Source organism: Colossoma macropomum, unplaced genomic scaffold (assembly GCF_904425465.1).
Source record: "Colossoma macropomum unplaced genomic scaffold, Colossoma_macropomum, whole genome shotgun sequence".
NCBI lineage: Eukaryota > Metazoa > Chordata > Actinopteri > Characiformes > Serrasalmidae > Colossoma > Colossoma macropomum.
Window position 1 is genome coordinate 9,867,190 of NW_023494803.1, and position 20,741 is coordinate 9,887,930.

The 20,741-nt window shown below is 39.0% G+C and overlaps 1 protein-coding gene across 2 annotated transcripts in view; it reads left to right on the forward strand.

The window, feature by feature from the left end:
• LOC118823411 (WD repeat containing planar cell polarity effector) overlaps window positions 1-20,741 on the forward strand; it is a 115,348-nt gene that overhangs the window by 41,111 nt on the left and 53,496 nt on the right. For both annotated transcript variants that reach the window (XR_005008527.1, XM_036592993.1), the window contains exons 2-8: window positions 405-468; window positions 1,584-1,628; window positions 6,218-6,268; window positions 9,920-9,990; window positions 10,593-10,652; window positions 13,155-13,269; window positions 19,859-19,995. Coding sequence is in view for 1 of the 2 variants with exons in the window: in XM_036592993.1 (XP_036448886.1) it covers window positions 408-468; window positions 1,584-1,628; window positions 6,218-6,268; window positions 9,920-9,990; window positions 10,593-10,652; window positions 13,155-13,269; window positions 19,859-19,995 (540 nt within the window). In the remaining variant the exon portion in view is untranslated. The remainder of the gene's footprint in view (window positions 1-404; window positions 469-1,583; window positions 1,629-6,217; window positions 6,269-9,919; window positions 9,991-10,592; window positions 10,653-13,154; window positions 13,270-19,858; window positions 19,996-20,741) is intronic.

Here is a 20,741-nt window from a genome sequence, read left to right on the forward strand (position 1 = left end):
GTCTCTTTCTCTCTCTCTTTCTCTCTCTCTTACACTTTTTTCCTTCCTCTATCTCTCTCCATGTCCCTCTCTCGTTTTCCTTCTCTCTCGCTCTGTCTTTCTCTGTCTGTCTGTATTTCTCCCTGTGTGTCCCTCGCTCTTTTTTTGTTCTCTCTCTCTCTCTGTCTCTCTCACTTTTTTTCCTTCTCTTTTGGTCTTTCTCTCTCACTCTCTGTCTCTTTCTTTCTCTGTCTGTCTGTCTGTCTGTCTCTCTCTATTATTCTCTTTCTCTCTCACTCTTTCTTTCTCGCTCTCTGTCTGTCTGTTTCTCTCCCTCTCTCTTTCTCTCTCTCTCTCTCTCTCTCTCTCTCTCTCTCTCTCTCTCTTCTCTCTCTCTCTCTCTCTCTCTCTCTTTCTCTCTATAGCTGATGGCTTTCTGCTTGGCTGAGCTGAATCTGTGGTCCTCCAAGAGCAGCCTGCACGTACAAGGTAATTAAGGCGCACACACACACACACACACACACGCCACACACCACACACACACACACACACACACACACACTATTCTCTTTTCCTTGAAAGACACACATTCTGCAGCTCTGTTTTCTCTGACCTCTCACTCAAATGCAAATTTTAAATGACCAGAACTTCTCCTGATGGGTCTCTTGTTAGAATGAAAGCAGACGTCACTGGACAGTGCTCGCAGGAAAACCACACCTAAATCAACTTAAGTTAGTGGTAGGAGAGCGAGAGCAGCTGAACCATTGACTGTGTATATATGATGTATATGATATATGCATTCATTGGTTGGAACCTGCAGATGTGTTCAGGTTCAGACTGATGCTCTCCTGATGAAACCAATGTTGTTGAATTACTGAAAGTAATAAATATTAATAATACTAATAAATACTTTCTGATGAAGTTCATTTTGTTCACTCATATCGGGTATAAATATACTGTAAAGTGTGTGATTATAGTGTATAAGGTATAAATGTAGGGCAGAGTATATAATGTAAGAAAATGGTGTATAGGGTATACGATCTATAGTGTATATGGTGCAGTGTAGGAATAAAATGTATACTGCATACTAGTGTATAGATCAGGAATATAGTGTATACACAATAAACTGCTTTCAAGTGGAATAAAATCTTTATAGTCACATTTGAGCAAAGAAGATAAAGATTAACTACACAAAACATTGTGTTTCCTGTCATTATTATCTACTTTTAAGCATTTGACAGCCCCTGGCTTTTAAATACGTTTGTGTTGAAATCTTTAAATCAGCAGAGTCAGCTTTCTGAGAGCTGTATGGAGAAGAAATCTCAGGAGTCATCAGGATGAAATGCGCTCTCTCTCTCTCTGTCCCTCTCCCTCTCTGTGTGTGTGTGTGTGTGTGTGTGTGTGTGTGTGTGTTATCTGTGTTCGGTAGCAGGCAGATTGCGGTGCTGGACGCGAGCTGTTTAATGATTGTTTGTCCCGCCGGTGCAAAATTGCTGATTTATCCTCCTCTGCTGGATAGAACAGTGTTCATCTCTCTGTCTCTCTCTCTCTCTCTCTGTCTCTCTCTCTCTCTCACTCTCTCTCTCTCTCTCTCTCCATTACAGATACAGATATTGGTGCATTCCAGTTTTATGAGAAAGGAGAACCAGGTCAGTGTAGAATACTCTCTCTCTCACTCACTCACTCACTCACTCACTCACTCACTCACTCACTCACTCACACAATCAAGCAATCAACTCATCAATAACACACTCACCTGATCTCTAACTCATACACTCTCTCACTTGCTTGCCCACTCACTCACTCACTCATTCAAACACTCGCTCACTCACTCGATCACTAACTCAATCATTCGATCACTAACTCACTCATTTGATCACTAACTCACTCATTTGATCACTAACTCACTCACTCGTTCGATCACTAGCTCACTCATTCGATCACTAACTCACTCACTTAATCACTAACTCACTCACTCACTCATTGAAACACTCGCTCACTCCTTCGATCACTCACTCACCCAATCACTAACTCAATCACCTGATCGCTACCTCACCCACCTCCCCACTCGCTCACTCGCTTTTCACTTTTTCATTCACTCTTTTATTCTGGCACTCACTCTTTTGCTCACTTTCTCACCCTTCCTTTCTCTGTCACTAACACACATTCATTTCATTTACGCCGCTCTCTTTTTCATTGACTCTCACTCTGTGTCTTTTATCCTCTCACTCTCTCAGTCAGACTTCTGTATGTACACTCCTGAGTGGAGTGAGCAGGTTCGGCGCTGCCTGCACCGCTGAGGTTGTTGATGATGATTAACACAGTCAGTCTTTATTGAATGACAGACTTTGTGAAAGGATTGAGCGGCTGCTGTTTATCAGATTTATTCAGGAGAGGATTTCATATCGATAGTATTCAAGGTTCTGAAAAAGACCCTGACTGCACATATCCACTCTTTCACATCCTGAAAAGCACTCACCCTCTCCAGCTGAGCTGAGATGTGTGATTTGGGATATGAGGCTTTATTAGTTTACCTCACCTCCAAAATACCTTCGTACTTTCATGCGTTTTGTTCTGCTGGGGGTAAAATGTGGTGCTTTGTCTGCGATAAAGTCCCTTTTCCACCTCAGACATTATGAAGCCTTTGATGCGTCTTTTAAGTGGTGTAAGCCTTTTGGACAGAAAGGAGAAAAAGAGTAAAGAATTTAATAAAGAAGTGTTTTTATCCCTATTGTTTATTATTTAGAAGGATTAATTAATCCAAGGCCCAAAACAATACAAACCTGTGTGTGTCTGCTCACAATAACAAAGCAGGCGTCTTTTGAGGATAATGTCTAATTTCTTTTGTCTTTGTCTCTCTTTCTCACGTTCTCTCTCTCTTCAACTTCAGCAGTAAACACTTCAGCAGTAAACACATGAAAAACATAGATGCTTCTTATGCCGGTTTTTAAGATACAGCGCAGTGTTCCAACTCACTTTTCCACTTAGTAAAACTTTCCAAGACTTCAGTTAGCTTAAATATCTTTATTACACCAAAAAATACATTTTATTATAGGTCAACTTTGACCTGTCTTTTGTATTGTCGCTGAATTAGTGAATTAGTACATAGTGCACAGTGTATAGGGTACGCTTATAGTGTATAAGATATAAATGTAGTGTAAGAAAAAAATGTGTAGGGTATATATATAGTGTATAATGTAATGTGTGTGAATCAAGTACATAGTGTGCAGTGTGTAGGGTATAAATATACTATATAGTATGCAATTATATTCTACAGGGTGTACATGTAGGAGTATTTAGTATAAGAATGTGGTGTATAGGGTATAAGGTGAGTAGTGTATATAGTACACTGTAGTAATGAAATGTAAGAATAAAATATATAAGGTACATATATAGAGTATAGGGTATAAATATAATGTACAAAGTAAGAATATAGTGTATAGTTCAAGAATATAGTGTGTACAGTAAGAATATAGTGTGTTCAATAAGAATGTAGTATATAGTTCAAGAATGTTGTGCCTATAGTACACTGTAGGAATAAAATGTATAGTGCAAGAATAAAAAATATAGGATGATAATAAAGTGTATGTAGTAAGAGTAAAGTATATAGGGTAAGAATATAATGTATATAGTAAGAGCATAGTATAAAGGGTAGGAATATACTGTATATAGTAAGAGTAAAGTATATAGGGTAAAAATATTGTGTATATAGTAATAACAAAGTATATAGGGTAAAAATATAGTGTATATAATTAGAATAAAGTATATAGGGTAAGAATATAGTGTATATAATAAGAACCAAGTAAATTTCTTAAGAATATAGTGTATATAGTAAGAACAAAGTATACAGGGTAAGAATATAGTGTATATAGTAAGAGTAAAGTATATAGAGTAAGAATATAGTGTGTATATAGTAAGAGTAAAGTATGTAGGGTAAGAATATAGTGTATATAGTAAGAGTAAAGTATGTAGGGTAAGAATATAGTGTATACAGTAAGAAGTATATAGGGTAAGAATATAGTGTGTATATAGTAAGAATAACGTATGCAGGGTAAGAATATAGTGTATATAGTAAGAGTAAAGTATATAGGGTAAGAATATAGTGTATATAGTAAGAGTAAAGTATGTAGGGTAAGAATATAGTGTATATAGTAAGAGTAAAGTATGTAGGGTAAGAATATAGTGTATACAGTAAGAAGTATATAGGGTAAGAATATAGTGTGTATATAGTAAGAATAACGTATGCAGGGTAAGAATATAGTGTATATAATAAGAACAAAATATATAGGGTAAGAATATAGTGTATATAGGAAGAACAAAGTATATAGGGTAAGAATATGGTGTGTGTATATAGTAAGAGTAAACTATATAGGGTAAGAATATAGTGTATATAGTAAGAATAAAGTATATAAGGTAAGAATATAGTGTATACAGTAAGAAGAATATAGGGTAAGAATATAGTGTGTATATAGTAAGAGTAACGTATACAGGGTAAGAATATAGTGTATACAGTAAGAAGAATATAGGGTAAGAATATAGTGTGTATATAGTAAGAGTAACGTATACAGGGTAAGAATATAGTGTATATAGTAAGAACAAAATGTATAGGGTAGGAATATAGTTTATACAGTAAGAATAAAGTATATAGTTTAGTAAGAATATAGTGTATGTAGTAATAATATAGTCCATCCATCCATCATCTAAACCGCTTATCCTTCTGGGTCGCGGTGAATAATATAGTGTATTTTATAAATGTAAAATACATATAAATATAAATAAACATAAGTATATTCCATTTAAATATACTATAAATATAATACAGCTCACCCAAATTGAAACACAGTGTCCCATTTGAAAATAATGGTAATAAAAAAGACGCAGGAGTTTGTGAAGCACAGGCGTGTGTTTATCACTCTGTCTGTGGGGAAACTCTCTATTTGTCTGGCGTTTGTTTTACGGAGAGATTTTGCAGCATAACGAGGGTTTATCAGCAGATTAAAGTATGTAATTGATGTACTATTAATGAGTAATTGAATTTCACAGTGTGTTTTGTGGTCTTCAGTAGATAACGCCCTCCCTGTATGTAATCAGTGCTGTAAGGTTAGTAAATTGCTTGATAATGTGGTGAGACTGAAGAACTATAAAGTATGTAAATATACACATATTTAATATACTTCAGTATTATCCAGAGTCCAGTCATGATTGCTGATACTCTTATAAGCATTTGTGTTTGTTAAGTTAGAAATACAGAGGATGAATTCAGTACATTTGTGTGTACACATATGTGCAGATTTGTATGTGTGTGTGTGTGTGTGTGTGTGTGTGTTTGTGCTTGTGTTAGAGTGTTATAAGTGTCCAGTCTCCTCTCGCCGTGTCCAGCAGAGGGCGCAGCAGGCTTGTGCTGACTGAGAGGGTCGGGGGGCTCCCCATCCCAGAGCAGGTGGCTGTGGATGTGTATGTGTGTGTGTATGTATGTATGTATGTATGTCTGGACCCCCTTATCTGATTAGCTGCAGTAATCCTGAAGCAGTCCAGCAGGCCCTGACCTCCAGCTGAGAGCAGCCTGGAGCTCTGGGGGTCTGGGTCTGTGAAGCACCAGTTTTGGGGACCCCTAATCCTGCACAGTTTAGTGTTTTACCTGCTTTAACACACCTGATTCAACGCATCAGCCCACAGTTTATAGTAGATACACAGTTTGTAGTAGATACTGAACAAATCATAGGAATAATTCATAGAAGATACTGAACAATTCATAGAAACAATTAGTAGTAGATACTGAACAATTCATAGGATTTATTCATAGTAGATACTGAACAATTCATAGTGGCTACTGAACAACTCACAGAATCAATTAATAGTAGATACTGAACAATTCATAGTGGCTACTGAACTATTCATAGGATTTATTCATACTAGATACTGAAAAATTCATAGTAGATACTGAACTATTCTACTGGCTACTGAATTCCTAGTTGATACTGAATTACAGTAACTGAATAATAAAGTCCTAAGATTGATAACAGAATAATAATTCTTTCTTATCTCTCTGCTCTCTGTTTCCCTCTCTCTCTCCCTCCCTCTCTCTCTCTCTCTCTCTCTCTCTGTCTTTCTCTTGATCTTTTTTTCGTTTTTCAGTACACGCATACACCTCTATTTACTTTAACAGAGCTAGTTTACTGAATGTATTCAATATGTTCTCTCTCTCTCTCTCTCTCTCTCTCTCTCTCTCTCTCTCTAGTCTTTCCTACAGATCATCATTACTACAGTGAGAAACAGCACTTTGCAGAGAGTAAGTTTACTGCCTCTTTTAAATCTTCTTCTGTATGTATATTGCGTTTTTATTTTGTGACCAGAAAACTCAACCCTCATCATATGTTGCAGGTCGAGTTGAGTTTCAAGTTTTAAAACACAGGAAAAATATATTTAATAATTTTTGGAGCATGAAACCTTTTTTCTGCTGGACATCCGGCTCATTTAGAGTGAGTTGAATTGAAAGGGTCAGTTTGATCCGCAGCAGAAGAGATGCTTTGTTTGTATTAATCGACAAGGCCCCCTGACAGAAAATATGTCAAAAATGTTGAAAAATTCTAAATAGGAATAAATTAAACAAATGTGTGGAATGTCTAGTTTTTGCCGATGTACAGAAAAAATAATGTTTGAAAAAGATTTTTTAATGAAAACGAGTGAAGTATTATGAGTAAACCATGATCTGTAGTGGGTGAAAAACCCAATTACACCAAGTATATATATATATATATATATATATATATATATATATATATATATATATATATATATTTAATTAAGGTAAAAATAATGTTTATGGAGAAAAACATACTACTTTCAGATGGTTAAATGTGCATTGGGTCAGTTTGACTCAGTTTGAACATTGGCCTCATTCACCAGTTTTTTCTGCCGTTCCAACAAATGAGTGTATATATCATATTTGTCAAATATACAGTTAATGAATATCATATATACAGTCAGTGTTTGAACTGCTCTGTGATTGTAGCCTCTCGCTCTTGTTCATACATCTTGTGGATTCTTGCTACAGTGGAGGCTCTTGATGGGAACTGGAGCTTCACCAAGCTGCTGCTTTTGTTAGTTTGCTGCTCATTGACTGATCCATAGTTCTTCCAGTGTAGTCTGCTGAAAGTATCTCTTTAAAAGCTGCATTAGAATGAGAGCGATACCATCTTTGGTTCTGCCATAGTAACATACAGCACACTGCAGCTGGGCTTCAGCCTGCACCACCACGGATGGCACAAAGGTTCAAACTGGGAAAATGTGTGGCATTAATACTTTATTACATTGACATGCTGACATGCTAACAACCCTAGTAATTACTTAGAAAAAAAGTGACCAGGTAACCTACAGTACTGCGTGAAAGTCAGAGACCTTTGTTTATTTAATATCCACTCTAAAATGGCCTTTAAGTGCATGGTATACATTTCTAATGAGATATAATGGAAATAGAAATAGACAGAAAAGAAGAAAATTTGCAAATAAAACAAAGTAAGCAAATGTAAAACCAACTTCTAAGACCGAACTTTGGAAATGTAGAAAAATATTCCTGCAGATTTCTTTGAAAAGCTGAAAGTGAGTTTGCTGAAAAGAACGGCAGCTGTAATAAATGCAAAAGGTGGACGCGCTAAATACTGACAAACTTTATATCATGTGTATTTGTTGAAGCTTCTGTGTAATTTCCTGTTAAATATTTTTTGTTTTTTCTTGATGGTGAAAAATGAATAACTTGTACTTAATGGCTGTTTAGACTGGAAATTAAATAAATGAAGGGTGGTCTCTGACTTCTGTACATGACTGTGTAGTACTGTCTTGTATTATGACCATAATGTATAGTTGTTTGAGTGTAGCAGTAATAATAGATGCTGGCATCAATTGTTCTATTAGTTTGTCCAGTATGTCTCAGTGAAACGAGTAAATGAATGAATAAATAATCGTCCCGTTTTCCCAGGTCCTCACCTCCTCATTGCCCTTCAGAGGGACACAAAGACCCTTATCAGGACGCACACACTCACACACTCATCCTCAACATACCCTTCCTCTCTCGCTCCCGTTGCACTCTCTCTCTCTCCGTCATTAATATTCATGTATTTATGCACTTCATCACTTCAAAAAAAAAGTGGTGGGGGGAGTAGCGTTTATTTCTAATAATGGTTCTCACACACACACACACACACAAGATTGAAGTCTTTAACGGGACAATTTCCAACATGATACTCCTCCCTCATTTCTTAAGGCTCATGTTAAGTTGTTAATGTGAACGCATGAGCTCAGCCTCAGCCCAAAATTCAATTAACTGTGTGTGGTTGGGGGGAGATGAGGACCGGGGGTCTATGATGAGGTTTTTGTGAGTGTAACGGGGCATTTTAGAGTGCCGTGTTTTAATATGTTACGGTAACTTTGAGTTGTTGCCCTGAGGGCAGCCGCAGGAAGTGGATGGAATGATTGAATTGTGCTGTAATGGAGGATATTTTTACCTCTGGAAGACTATGAGTTATACAAGCCTATCAAGCATGTTGTGTGTGTAATTATCTGTGTGTTTTGCTCTGAAGTAGTATGCTGTTTGACATACTGAGTACATAGTAAGGCTGCAACAAAGTCATTAATGATAATTATGAAAAAATGTTATTTCAGGATAACATGTTATTTCAGAATGTGTTATTTCAGGAAAAACAAAAGCGCTCTATAATATTCATATGATCCACTCAGTCATTCTGACAGACTGTAATACACTACAGGAAGCGTAGGGGGTGATATGGCTTCTATTGTTTCATTTAAAAAGCGCTCTATAATGTTCATATGATCCACTCAGTCACTCTGACAGACTGTAATACACTACAGGAAGTGTAGGGGGACGATATGGCTTCTATTGTTTCATTTAAAAAGCGCTCTATAATGTTCATATGATCCACACAGTCACTCTGACAGACTGTAATACACTACAGGAAGTGTAGGGGACGATATGGCTTCTATTGTTTCATTTAAAAAGTGCTCTATAACGTTCATATGATCCACACAGTCGTTTTGACAGACTGTAATACAGCAATATGGTTTTATGGCTTCTACTGTCTGTGAAATTGCTTGTTGCAGGTAAAACGTTAAATGATGGGTCAAAGTGAGAGGAGATGAAGACCGAATCAGAGTCGTTCATAGTGGTGGTGATAAGAACCAGATGTCTGAAAAGCTTAATGCCTCTTAAAGCTCCTTCACAGATTTTCAACTATTTTACAATTATCAAATTTTCCATTTAAAGCTCAGAAGACGTGTAGGTTCATCGGTGATCTCTGATAGTAAATAAAATGTCTATATTTGTGTTGTAGTCATGGTGACCCCTGGTTCCTATCAGCACCACTGTAAAGAAATCTAAATTGGCCAGTTTCTCTAGAACGGAGCATTTCATGTTGAACAACTCAGAATGACTTGGTTAACATCTCAGCTACTGATTTATGAAGGTATTTTTAAAAATCGGTGGAATTCCCCTTTAATTGAATAATAGTTGACAGATTAATTGACTATAGAAATTAAAGCTAGCTGCAGCCTTAGTGTTTGGACATTTATGTCTCTGCCTGGTCACAAAGTGCATATATATCTAACCCTAACTGGGGAAAGATGGTGGAAAGGCAGGTGTACGGAGGCTTTTTAAGTGAGCTTTAATAAAAGTTCCAGAAGTGCTGACAATAAGGGGGTTATTAAGTCAAATATTTGCCTATAGATTGACTTCATTTGCTTATAGAGCACGAGTGAACGAGGCGGATGGGGCTGCGGAGCTTTCAGCTCAGCCTAATTTGGGTGCTAACCTTTCGACCTTTAGGCCCGGGGGTCACTCCAATCTGCTTCCTCTCATAAACAAAACACAAAAACACTTTCTGTGCTCCTCCTGCGTGTTTCTGAATTCTTTTTCCCCCTTTGCTCCCAGGTCGGGGTCACTCGTGGCTCCTGAGTAACCGTCGTCCTGAGAAGTTGCGGGACGCCCTGAAGGAACTGGAGGTATTTGTTTACATTTCCCCTTCTCAGTAACCGCAGATTGATTAACAAATAGCATCTCTCTCGCCCTCGCTCTCTCTCTCTCTCTCTCTCAGCACCTGGGTGTGGGTGTCTCTCTGTCATCGCAGGGGATATTTGAGGGGGGATCAGCCGGACTTTGGGCGGGTTCTCCCTCCCTGCACACACGCACAGACGCAGCTTTGTTTGCTAGCGCTGTGGGTCATTTTGGCTAGCTCTCAAAATCCGAAACTGGAAACATCCTTCTGAACCCTGCAACCTGCAGAGCGGAGGGTGTGCGAGGACCAAGTTATGCTTCTCTTTCTTTTCTCTCTCTTCTTCCTCAGCTTCCCTGAGTCTCTCTTTCGTGTGCCTTTAAAGTGATAGGCAAAAAAAAGAAAAAGCCAAAAATATGGTGACATTCAGTGTTCCAGGTGGTTGCTAATGTTGTTTTTAGCTATGAGACATATGTACAATTTTAATTGGTCGACTTCAGACGCTAAATGCAGTGGTTGATCAACTGCTTTTGTGGTAAGGCTTATACTGTGTACATTAGACTCTCTCTCTCTCTCTCTCATTCCCTCTCTCTGTCACTCTCTCTCACTCAGGAGCTCTTGCAGTCCAATTCCTGTGTTTGCACCAAATGGAGGACGAAGCAGTGCTGTCAGGTGTGTATCCCAGCATGCACTGTAAGCTAGGTACTGTAGCTTGGCTGAATAACAAAGTCCAGGTTGTCACGATGAGCAAAGACCATGAAGACAAAGTGTTAAAGGGGAATTCCGCTAATTTTTCTAAATTTCTGCATTATTAAATGGTTAAGATGAGAACAGAGTCATTCAGAGTGGTTTGGTGTGAAATGTTCTGTTCCAGATAATCTTACAGAGTCAGAATTGTTTACAGTGGTGGTGATAAGAACCAGACGTCTGAAATGTTTAATGCCTTTAAAAGCTACACCACAGAAGGCTGATACTCAAAATGCTTACATATATGCTGCCTGGTGCCCAAGACATGCTTTTGGCCTGGTGGAGGGATATATGTGGTCACTGTGCGGCAAAATAGGACCAAAACAAAGTGATTTTCAGATTAATGCTATTTACATATTAGATATAAAACTCAGAAGATGTGTAGGTTCACTGGTGGTTTTGGATAGTAAATAAAATGGCTATATTTGTGTTGTAGTCATGGTGACCTCTGGTTCCTATCAGCACCACTGTCTCTACAATGAACCGTTTCACACCAAACCACTATGGGTGACTTTATTTACATCTCAAGGACTGAATTTTTTGGAACACACACACACACACACACACACACACACACACACCCATGTGTATCGTTCTTCCACACCAAACTTGGCAAACAGTTTCTCTATAGCACTCACTTTGTGTGGGGGGCAGTCATGCTGAAACAGGAAAGGGTCTTCTCCAAACTTCTGTTGCAAAGGTGGAATTTTTCAGAAACCCATGTGTCAAACATGGCCCAGGGCACAACAATCCTATATGGCCCGCAAAAAATATTTCAATATTCTATTAATATTTTTGCCTTTTTCACAATGTGCTGCAACGCAATCCCCAGCATGCACTGCAACGTAATGTGCGCGCTATATATATATATATTTTAAACACTGTGTCCACTCACTGTCCACTCTATTAGACACTCCTACCTTGTCAGTCCACCTTGTAGATGTAAAGTCAGAGACGATAGCTCATCTGCTGCTGCACAGCTTGTGTTGGTCATCGTCTAGTCCTTCATCAGTGGTTACAGGACGCTGCCCACAGGACGCTCTTGGCTGGATATTTTTGGTTGGTGGACTATTCTCAGTCCAGCAGTGACACTGAGGTGTTTAAAAACTCCAGCAGCACTGCTGTGTCTGACCTGCCTGTGACCTGTCTGTGGTCAGACCAGCACAACAAACACTAACACATCGCCACCACGTCAGTGTTACTGCAGTGCTGAGAATGATCCACCACCAAAATAGTACCTGCTCTGTGAGGGTCCATGGGGGTCCTGACCACTGAAGAACAGGGTAAAAAGGGGCTAACAAAGTATGCAGAGAAAACAAATTTAGTAAACAATTTAGTAAACAAAGTATGCAGAGAAAAGCATAATTTATTATACCAGTGAATGAGTTTCCACTGCTCAACACTCCAGTCGGAACCAACAAAATGTCCCCACCATGTCCCATGTTGTATGTCACTGTGCCCCTATTTTGTCCTTATTAAGCTAGTAAAACAACACACATGCACACCTACACAGGTCCCTTGTGTGTCATTCATTAATTGTGCAGCCTTGTCTGCTCTGTCCATCGTTTTGAACATCTCATATTTCCTTCACTTATAGTTTCCCACTGTCTATTTGAAACAGTGAAGTTGCACAGGACCAACATATTAACCATCCTTCTTTTCATACGTTTATTGGCAACCAGATTGGAGCTTTATATAAAGTGATTTCAAGTTCTTAACCCTGATTACAGTGACTTAGCAGAATCGGAGTTGACAGCTAAAAGACTTAGAAAAGCTAATGCATTTATTTATGCAGGTTGGGATGCTGCAGTGGTCTCCTCACTGGCCTTCCCCAGACAATTAGACAATTACATCTTATTTAAAAGTGCAGCTGATAGAATGCTAACAAGAACTTAGAGATCTGAGCACATTACTCCAGTCCTCCAATCCTCTAAGTCTACCTGGCTACCACTAAATTACTGAATGGGCCAAAATACGTTCCTGGTCTGCTTGAAGTATGCAAACCCAGCAGGCCGATCTTGCAGGACTGGTCAGTTAGTAGTGCCCAGAATAAGAACCAAACAGGCAGCATTTAGTCATTATGCAGCCAACTGCTAGAACAGCCTCCCAGATGAGGTCAGATGTGCTCCAAATGTAGCCATCTTTAAGTCCAGTTTACAGCCGTTCTTGACTTCTATAATCTAAGCACTACATCATCTTTACTAAATCCATTATTATATTTTCTATTTTATTATTTTTTTTATCTCTGCAATTCCATGTAATCTTATTTTTTTTATTAACTATTTTTGCATGAGTATTTCTGAGGTGCTAGATCTCAGGATGTCATAAGCTTTACTGTTAAATGCTTTTATTTCTTCTGTATTGGTGTGAAGCACCTGCTGTGTGTGAAAAGTGCAATGTAACAATGTATGTCTGTTGTGTGTGTAGATGTTGTTGAGTACAGGTGTGTTAGTGACCCTGACAGTCGGCGGAGCTCAGTTAGAGAGAGTGACCATCGACAAAACACTGGTGGGACGACTACCTGCTGACACCATCGGCCACGGTGAGCACAACACACACACACACACACATACACACACTCGGCAGTGAGAGCATAGGCCGTACTTAGCAATTACACACACTACCCATTTTCCCAGCATGCACATGGGCAGCACACACTTGTAGGTCACCAACCTTATTTTTTCTCCATCTTGCGTTACTCCCCCCACCACCCACACACGCCACTGTCTCTCGGGGGTCCGTGGTGTTACTTCCTGTTTTATTTGTGCTTGCTGGAATTGGACACTGTCCCAAATCTGCTAATTATTTTCTCATATCACTTATTGTTTATAGCTAAGCTGTCTCTTACAGGTCTCTAGATACCCCCCCTTCTCTTTCTCTCTCTCTCTCCTCCCTCTGCTGCCCCCCATAGAGCCCCATTCAGCCCCTCAGAGGCCCTAATTATCAGAGTAATTGTGTGTGGTGGTGATGGTTGGTTCAACATCTGTCACTTGTTCCATTAGTTTCACACAGACAGACAATTAGACAAACACCCCTCACCATCGCTGAGCAGCGCCAGCCTTTAATTGCTAATTAATAAGGACCATATAGGACATTAATAATAGCATCTATAACCAATTAATTACTGACGTGTAGCTATTCAGTAAATTGTAACGGCTTTAGCAAAAAACAAAAAACATTTCTTGAAACTCCCCCATGCTGTCATTGGAGGAGCAACATGCAAAATAAAGGAGTGTGAAAGGTGGAATAGGTTCTAATGTGTGCTGTGAGGTTCCACTATTAACAGTGCAAAGATATATTAGAGTAAAAACGGCCAAAAAGAAATTCAGAAATTGCAAACATTCTGAAGAATGTTTTAGAAGAATTAAACATCATCATGAAGGGGAATTCCACTCTGCATAATTCAGTGGATGTGAAGTAAAGTCATTCAGAATGGTTTCATGTGGAAGTGTATCATAGGGAAACCTGTGGACTCTTTACAGTGGTGGTGATAGGAACCAGGAGTCACAATGTCTGCAACACAAATGTAGCCATTTTGTTGTTGAAGTTTCAGAGCCTATCATTTGCTCCCCGGTCCAAGCAGTCCATTTATGGAAACTAAGCAGCAAAAACTGTTTTGAATTCTGTTTCTGTGATGTCATGAAAACCAACACATATGTCCACCTATTCAGCCTACAGCAGTTTAGCTCCTCCCCTTCACACTGAAGTTATAAGGAGTGTTCGAACTGCTGTTGGCTGAATAGGTGGATATATGTAAATATGTTGTGATGTCATGAAAATAAACTTATTTACACATATATACACCAATTCAGCCTACAGCAGTTTAGCTCCACCCATTCACACTGAAGTTATAAGGAGTGTTTAAACTACTGAGTAGGTGGATATATGTTTAAGCCTACAGCAGCTTAAACACACCTTATAACTTTAGTGTGAAAGGTGGGGCTAAACATTTACATATATCCACTTATTCAGGCTACACCAGGTTAGCTCCGTCCATCCATGCTAAAGTTATAAGGAGTGTTTAAACTGCTGTAGGCTAAATAGGTGGATATATGTAAATGTGTTGTGATGTCATGAAATCCAACTCTTACACATATATACACCAATTCAGCCTATAGCAATTTAGCTCCTCCCCTTCACACTGAAGTTTTAAGGAGTTGTAAACTTGCTGTCGGCTGAATAGGTGGATACATGTAAATATATTGTGATGTCATGAAATCAACTCATTTACATATATACTGATTCAGCCTACAGCAGTTCAGCTCTGCCCATTCACACAGAAGTTCTAAGGAGTTGTAAACCTGCTGTTGGCTGAATAGGTGGATACATGTAAATGTATTGTGATGTCATGAAATCGACTCATTTACATATATATACCTTTTCATCCTACAGTTTAGCTCCGCCCATTCACACTGAAGTTACAATGAGTGTTTAAACTACAGAGTAGGTGGATAAATGTTTAAGCCTACAGCAGCTTAAACACTCCTTAAAACCTCAACGTGAAAGGTGGTGTAGGTTGCTGCTGTAGGCTGAATAGGTGATTATATGTAAATATGTTATGATGTCATGAAACGCAACTTATTTACATATATGCACCTATTCAGCCTACAGCAGGTTAGCTCCGCCCATCCATGCTAAAGTTATAAGTAGTGTTTAACCTGTGGTAGGTGAAATAGGTGCATATATGTAAATGTGTTGTGATGTCATAAAAATACAACTTATTTACACATGTATACACATCCAGCCTACAGCAGTTTAGCTCCACCCATTCATGCTGAAATAACAAAGTTTTTTGAATGAGGCACAGTACAGACAACCAATCAGAAATTTCGTTGCTGCCCAAAAAACCCACCTTTTTTTAAAGTTTCCAATTTTTATTTTTCTGTATTTGGTAGGTTGGAAAAATGAATTATGATTGTTTTTGTTACATAGCAGATGAGCCTCGCCCATCCATGTTAAAGTTTAAGGAGTACTCAACCTGCTGTAGGCTGAATAGTTGGATATATGTAAGTATGTTATGATGTCATGAAAACCAACACGTTTACATATGTCTACCCATTCAGCTCTAAGCAGTTTAGCCCCGCCCATTCACGCGGAAGTTAGAAGGAGTGTTTAAACTGCTGTAGGCTGAGTAGATGGATATGTGTAAATGTGTTGTTATGTCATGAAAATCAACACATTTACATACATCCACCTATTCATCCTATAGCAGGTTAACTCCTCCCATTCACGCTGAAGTTCTCAGTTGTGTTTAAGTTGCTGTCGGCTGAATAGGTGGATACATGTAAATGTATTGTGATGTCATGAAATCACCTCATCTACATATATACACTGATTCAGCCTATAGCAGTTTAGCGCCGCACATCCATGCTGAAGTTATAAGTTGTGTTTAAGCTGCTTTTTGAATGAGGCATACAGGACAGCCAATCAGAGTTTACGTATCATTGCTGTCCCAAAAATCCAACATGTATCTCCTTTTTTTCCACCTTTAATTTTTAAATTATCTGGAGCAAACAGATAAACAGAGGTCAGAAAAGTGAATTCTGATTGTTTTTGGTACATAAAACCACACAAACGTCATAAGTGGACCTCAGGGAAATGGAAGATATGGGCCCTTTAAACATCATTATGATAAACAGCGCAGCATTGCAGTGTGACTCAACATGGTGAAGCCTTTTTTTCCCGCGTTCCACATAGCTGAGGAGGCCTGAAGTGATTCCTCATTTGGTGTATTATTTGTCGATGCATTAAGAGCAGCGCTGGGTAAGCTCTTTAGGCCGCAGTGTCAACATGTTTTAAAAGGAGGAGGGCATTAACTGGATCTAGAAAGCTGATTTACGAGGGGAGACTGTTGGGTAATCCTGATCTGCCGTCTGCTTCACATATGGGCCAAAAGCTGCTCTCCATCCCCGCACACATATATACACTCGTACACGAACGAGACCAGTCCTCTAGCCCCGAGCTGCAGAGTTGGACATTGATTTTGGTAATGGATTACCACAAAATCCCCCTTAAGTTTTGGCAGTGATTACCAGGGACTAAATACACCACTATGTGCTTTTAAATTGGGGTAATCTCTTAAAAGCAGCGTGCATTTGTTGTTTTTGCGTTGTTAACGGGGTAAAATGGTGAAGCTCCAGTGTTTGTCTGAGCGTCTGTCGCTGGTAGACGTGAGTTTTCTTGTGACATTGAGTGCCAAAGTCAGTTAAACCGAATAAATCTCTTACACTGTGACGTAATTAAATAATTTCACAGCATAATTAGCAAGAAATAAGCAAACTTTGACATTTACAATTTGCAGTAATCTTGTGCATTGGAGTTTCCTCTTGTCATCGTGTTATTTCCCACCAGCTCAGCGAGCAAAAGTAAGAGGTTTGATTCCGTTTCAACGCCAGAAGGTTTTTATGCAACCTCAGACACATTGGCTCTTGGCTTAAGCCCAATTTCAAGCAAATTGATGCAACTTACAAACTATTTACACAGTCAAGTGCCATTTAACCCATTATAGGGGTGCTTAAAGTGATAGTTTGGTAAAAAATGACACAGTCTCCCCCTTAAACGCAAAAGTAGCCTATCAGCCAAGACGTGTTTGGTGTCCGTAGTTTGCTTCTTTAATTTTAAACTGATGCTATGGGGCTAATGCTAAGTAAAGGAAGATTATGTACACCAGTTAGCATCATGCTAACTGCATGTCAAAATCACTCACCTTTCTCAAATCATATCGATCTTCTATAGGCTTGCTTATGTTTTTTCTGACATTGCATGGCACGCTGTTATCAGTAAACATGGACTAACGTATGTCTGAATGCAGTTTTTTTGACAAACTGTTGTTTTAAAGACAAATTGAAGCTGGTATTAATATGCTAATATACAGCACATAAGCAAGTCTGCTTTTATGATTATGTGACTCTATGGGAGGTGGAGTGCTGAGGGGGCTGCAGAACCCCCAAATTTCAAGATTTGTTTAACTGTGACTGCTTAACAGCAAGCTAAACATTTGAACATTTTGAGTCTTGTAAAGATTGGTGTGTTTTAGGGTGGAGTTTGTATTTTCATTTTGTGTTTTATTTATGTATTTTCAAAATCTGTAGTAGCCATGAACTGTTTAAAGCTGTGTTTTCTTTCTAAGTAGGTTAATCTTGGCTAGCAATATACTAGATTAGCCTAGTATGTTCCTTGTTAGCTAGAGTAGCCTAACTTGTTCCTTGTTAGCTAGAGTAGCCTAACTTGTTCCTTGTTAGCTAGAGTAGCCTAACTTGTTCCTTGTTAGCTAAATTAGCCTAACTTGTTCCTTGTTAGCTAGATTAGCCTAACTTGTTCCTTGTTAGCTAAATTAGCCTAACTTGTTCCTTGTTAGCTAAATTAGCCTAACTTGTTCCTTGTTAGCTAGATTAGCCTAACTTGTTCCTTGTTAGCTAAATTAGCCTAACTTGTTCCTTGTTAGCTAGATTAGCCTAACTTGTTCCTTGTTAGCTAGATTAGTCTAACTTGTTCCTTGTTAGCTAGATTAGCCTAACTTGTTCCTTGTTAGCTAGATTAGTCTAACTTGTTCCTTGTTAGCAAGATTAGACTGAATTGTTGATTGTTAGTTAGTTGATCCTCGTAGATTAAATGAAGCAAACCTTAGACCAAACTTGTCTGGGCAGATCCACTGTATTTGGGGTAAGGTGGGGTGGGGGGTGGGGGTGCAGTTTCCTTTTGCTGAACTATCACTTTAATGCACGGCTCACTGTTTTCATGCGATACTGTGCAATGATACGCAATTTTGGTAGAACCAGTGTGTGTTCTGGCTCTAATTGCTGTCTAGGCCTGGAAGTCTGTTTGCAACCAAAGCAGGTTACAGCGTATTGTTTTTGTTTTTTTCCGTCCCCCCAAACTGTTTAATTGGTTCTTTAAACAGATTAATTTTAAAGAGGAGAGGTTTAATTACTAATCACTGTATGCTAAGCTGGTGAAGAGTTGAAGCCATTTTCTGCCTTTAGCATAAAAACTGCACGGCCTACAGGCAGCAGAGGCTCTCTCTCTCTCTCTCTCTCTCTCTCTCTCTCTCTCTCTCTCTCTCTCTCTCTCTCTCTCACACACAGAAACACACACACTCTTTCTCTCAGTTTCTCTGTACATCCTGCACCTTTCCGTCTCATGCGTCAAGGGAAATACAGGTTAATCTTATAATATCTATTTTAGGCCAGAATCTTTAGGGATGCACCTGTATGGGAACTGTATGGGAACCAATGCTGACATCTGATATTTTTCATGTACATGTCTGCCGACATTAATATATAAACTTTTATAAAATTGTTTGATATAACTGGTACTAAATCTCCCTAAATTAGCATTAGCAATGTAACATTTATTTCTCTAGGGTTACAAATCCAGTGCAGTGACTAAACTGCATATATTTTAGCACAGGAGCCCAGCGCCACCCAAACGTATTGCTCTTCTTGAGTGCAATACATTATGAAATATCTGTTTGAAATATCAGTCAAATTTAATCTGACACAAATAATTTAAAGCATCCGTCTGTCGATACTGATATGATTTCGATGTTATCTTGCATCACTAAAATTCCTATCTCGAAACTATCATAAAGCAATGTCTCAGGCATCAGGCAGCGTATTCACACATAACCATTTCATGTAGTAACTTTCTGTGAGGGGGCTTTTAGGGGTGGATGTCTGGTTCCTATCACCACCAGTGTAAACACTTATGACTCTGGAAGTTTCTCTAGAACAGAGCATTTCACACCAAACCACTCTGAATGACTCTGTTTGCATCTTAACTATGTAATTGTGCAGATAATTTGAAAAATCAGTGGAGTTCCCCTTTAACCCCCACTTTAAGTAATGGAAGTCAGTTAGCGTTGTACCAGCTGCAGGCCTAAATCATTATTTGTCTGTGTAGTTGTTCAGTAATCTTTAATAGACTTATTAATAGATTGTGGTTTCTGACACTGTATGACACTCTGTTACCTATAAACATAAACAAAAGGACAGACAAAATTTACTGCTACTGTTTTTAGCTCAAAACATGGTTGACCACACACTCTTTTAATGTTGACCAGACACTCTGTTTTAATTTAGCTGGGCACGTCTAATGAGTCATGATTTTGACCTCTGGCCTCTTATCAACAGCTGTGATTGGCGATCGTTTCCTGCTGCTGTCACTGGTGAAGAGCCAGGTGTGTCAGGTGTACCTGGGGAGGCGGAGCCAGAGCTCACCTGAGCTGTCAGCACGGCGTGGGGAGAAGCTCTCCCCTGCTGAGATTAAGGTAACTACCGCACACGCACGTGAGCACTTCTGGTGAAAAAGCTTGGCTCCTTTCCATTAAGACCTGTAATAATGGCCTGGCTTTTCCGCTGAGCTTTTAGCCGTAATTACCACAACTGCTACATCTCCCTCTTTACCTTGGGGACAGGTGAGGCTGTGGCTGCCACAGCAGCACTTTCTAATACTCTCTCTAGAGCCAGTGACCGCTCAGAAAGCCGCACAGGTGGCCTCAGGAACAGTAAAAAATCTGAATCCAGTTCGACTTAGAAACAAGATCATAGGTGTTGGACTTGAATGCAGGTCTTAAAATATGTTTATAAAAATAAAAGATTTTATAAGTTTATAATCCAGTGTAAGAATTAGTAATTAGGGGACCATTGCTAGAATAGCGCCTTATATTTCTGTTTCATAGTGGTGTTCTACATAGTACTCCAATATAGACAACAGTGATTAGCCATTTATGTTCCTTATACTAGTGTTCTACATAGTACTCCAATGTAGGGAACTGTGATTAAGACACCATTTTTGTTGCCTATCACAGCGTCCTATAGAGTGATCTGTTGTAGGGAACAGTGATTGGGGTACCATTTGTGTTCCCTATAATAACGTCCTATGTAGTGCTCCTTTGTAGGGAATAGTGATTAGGGCACCATTTATGTTCCCTATAATTACATCCTATGTAGTGCTCCAAGGTAGGGAATAGTGATTATGGCTCTATTTATGTTCTCTATTATAGCGTCCTTTATA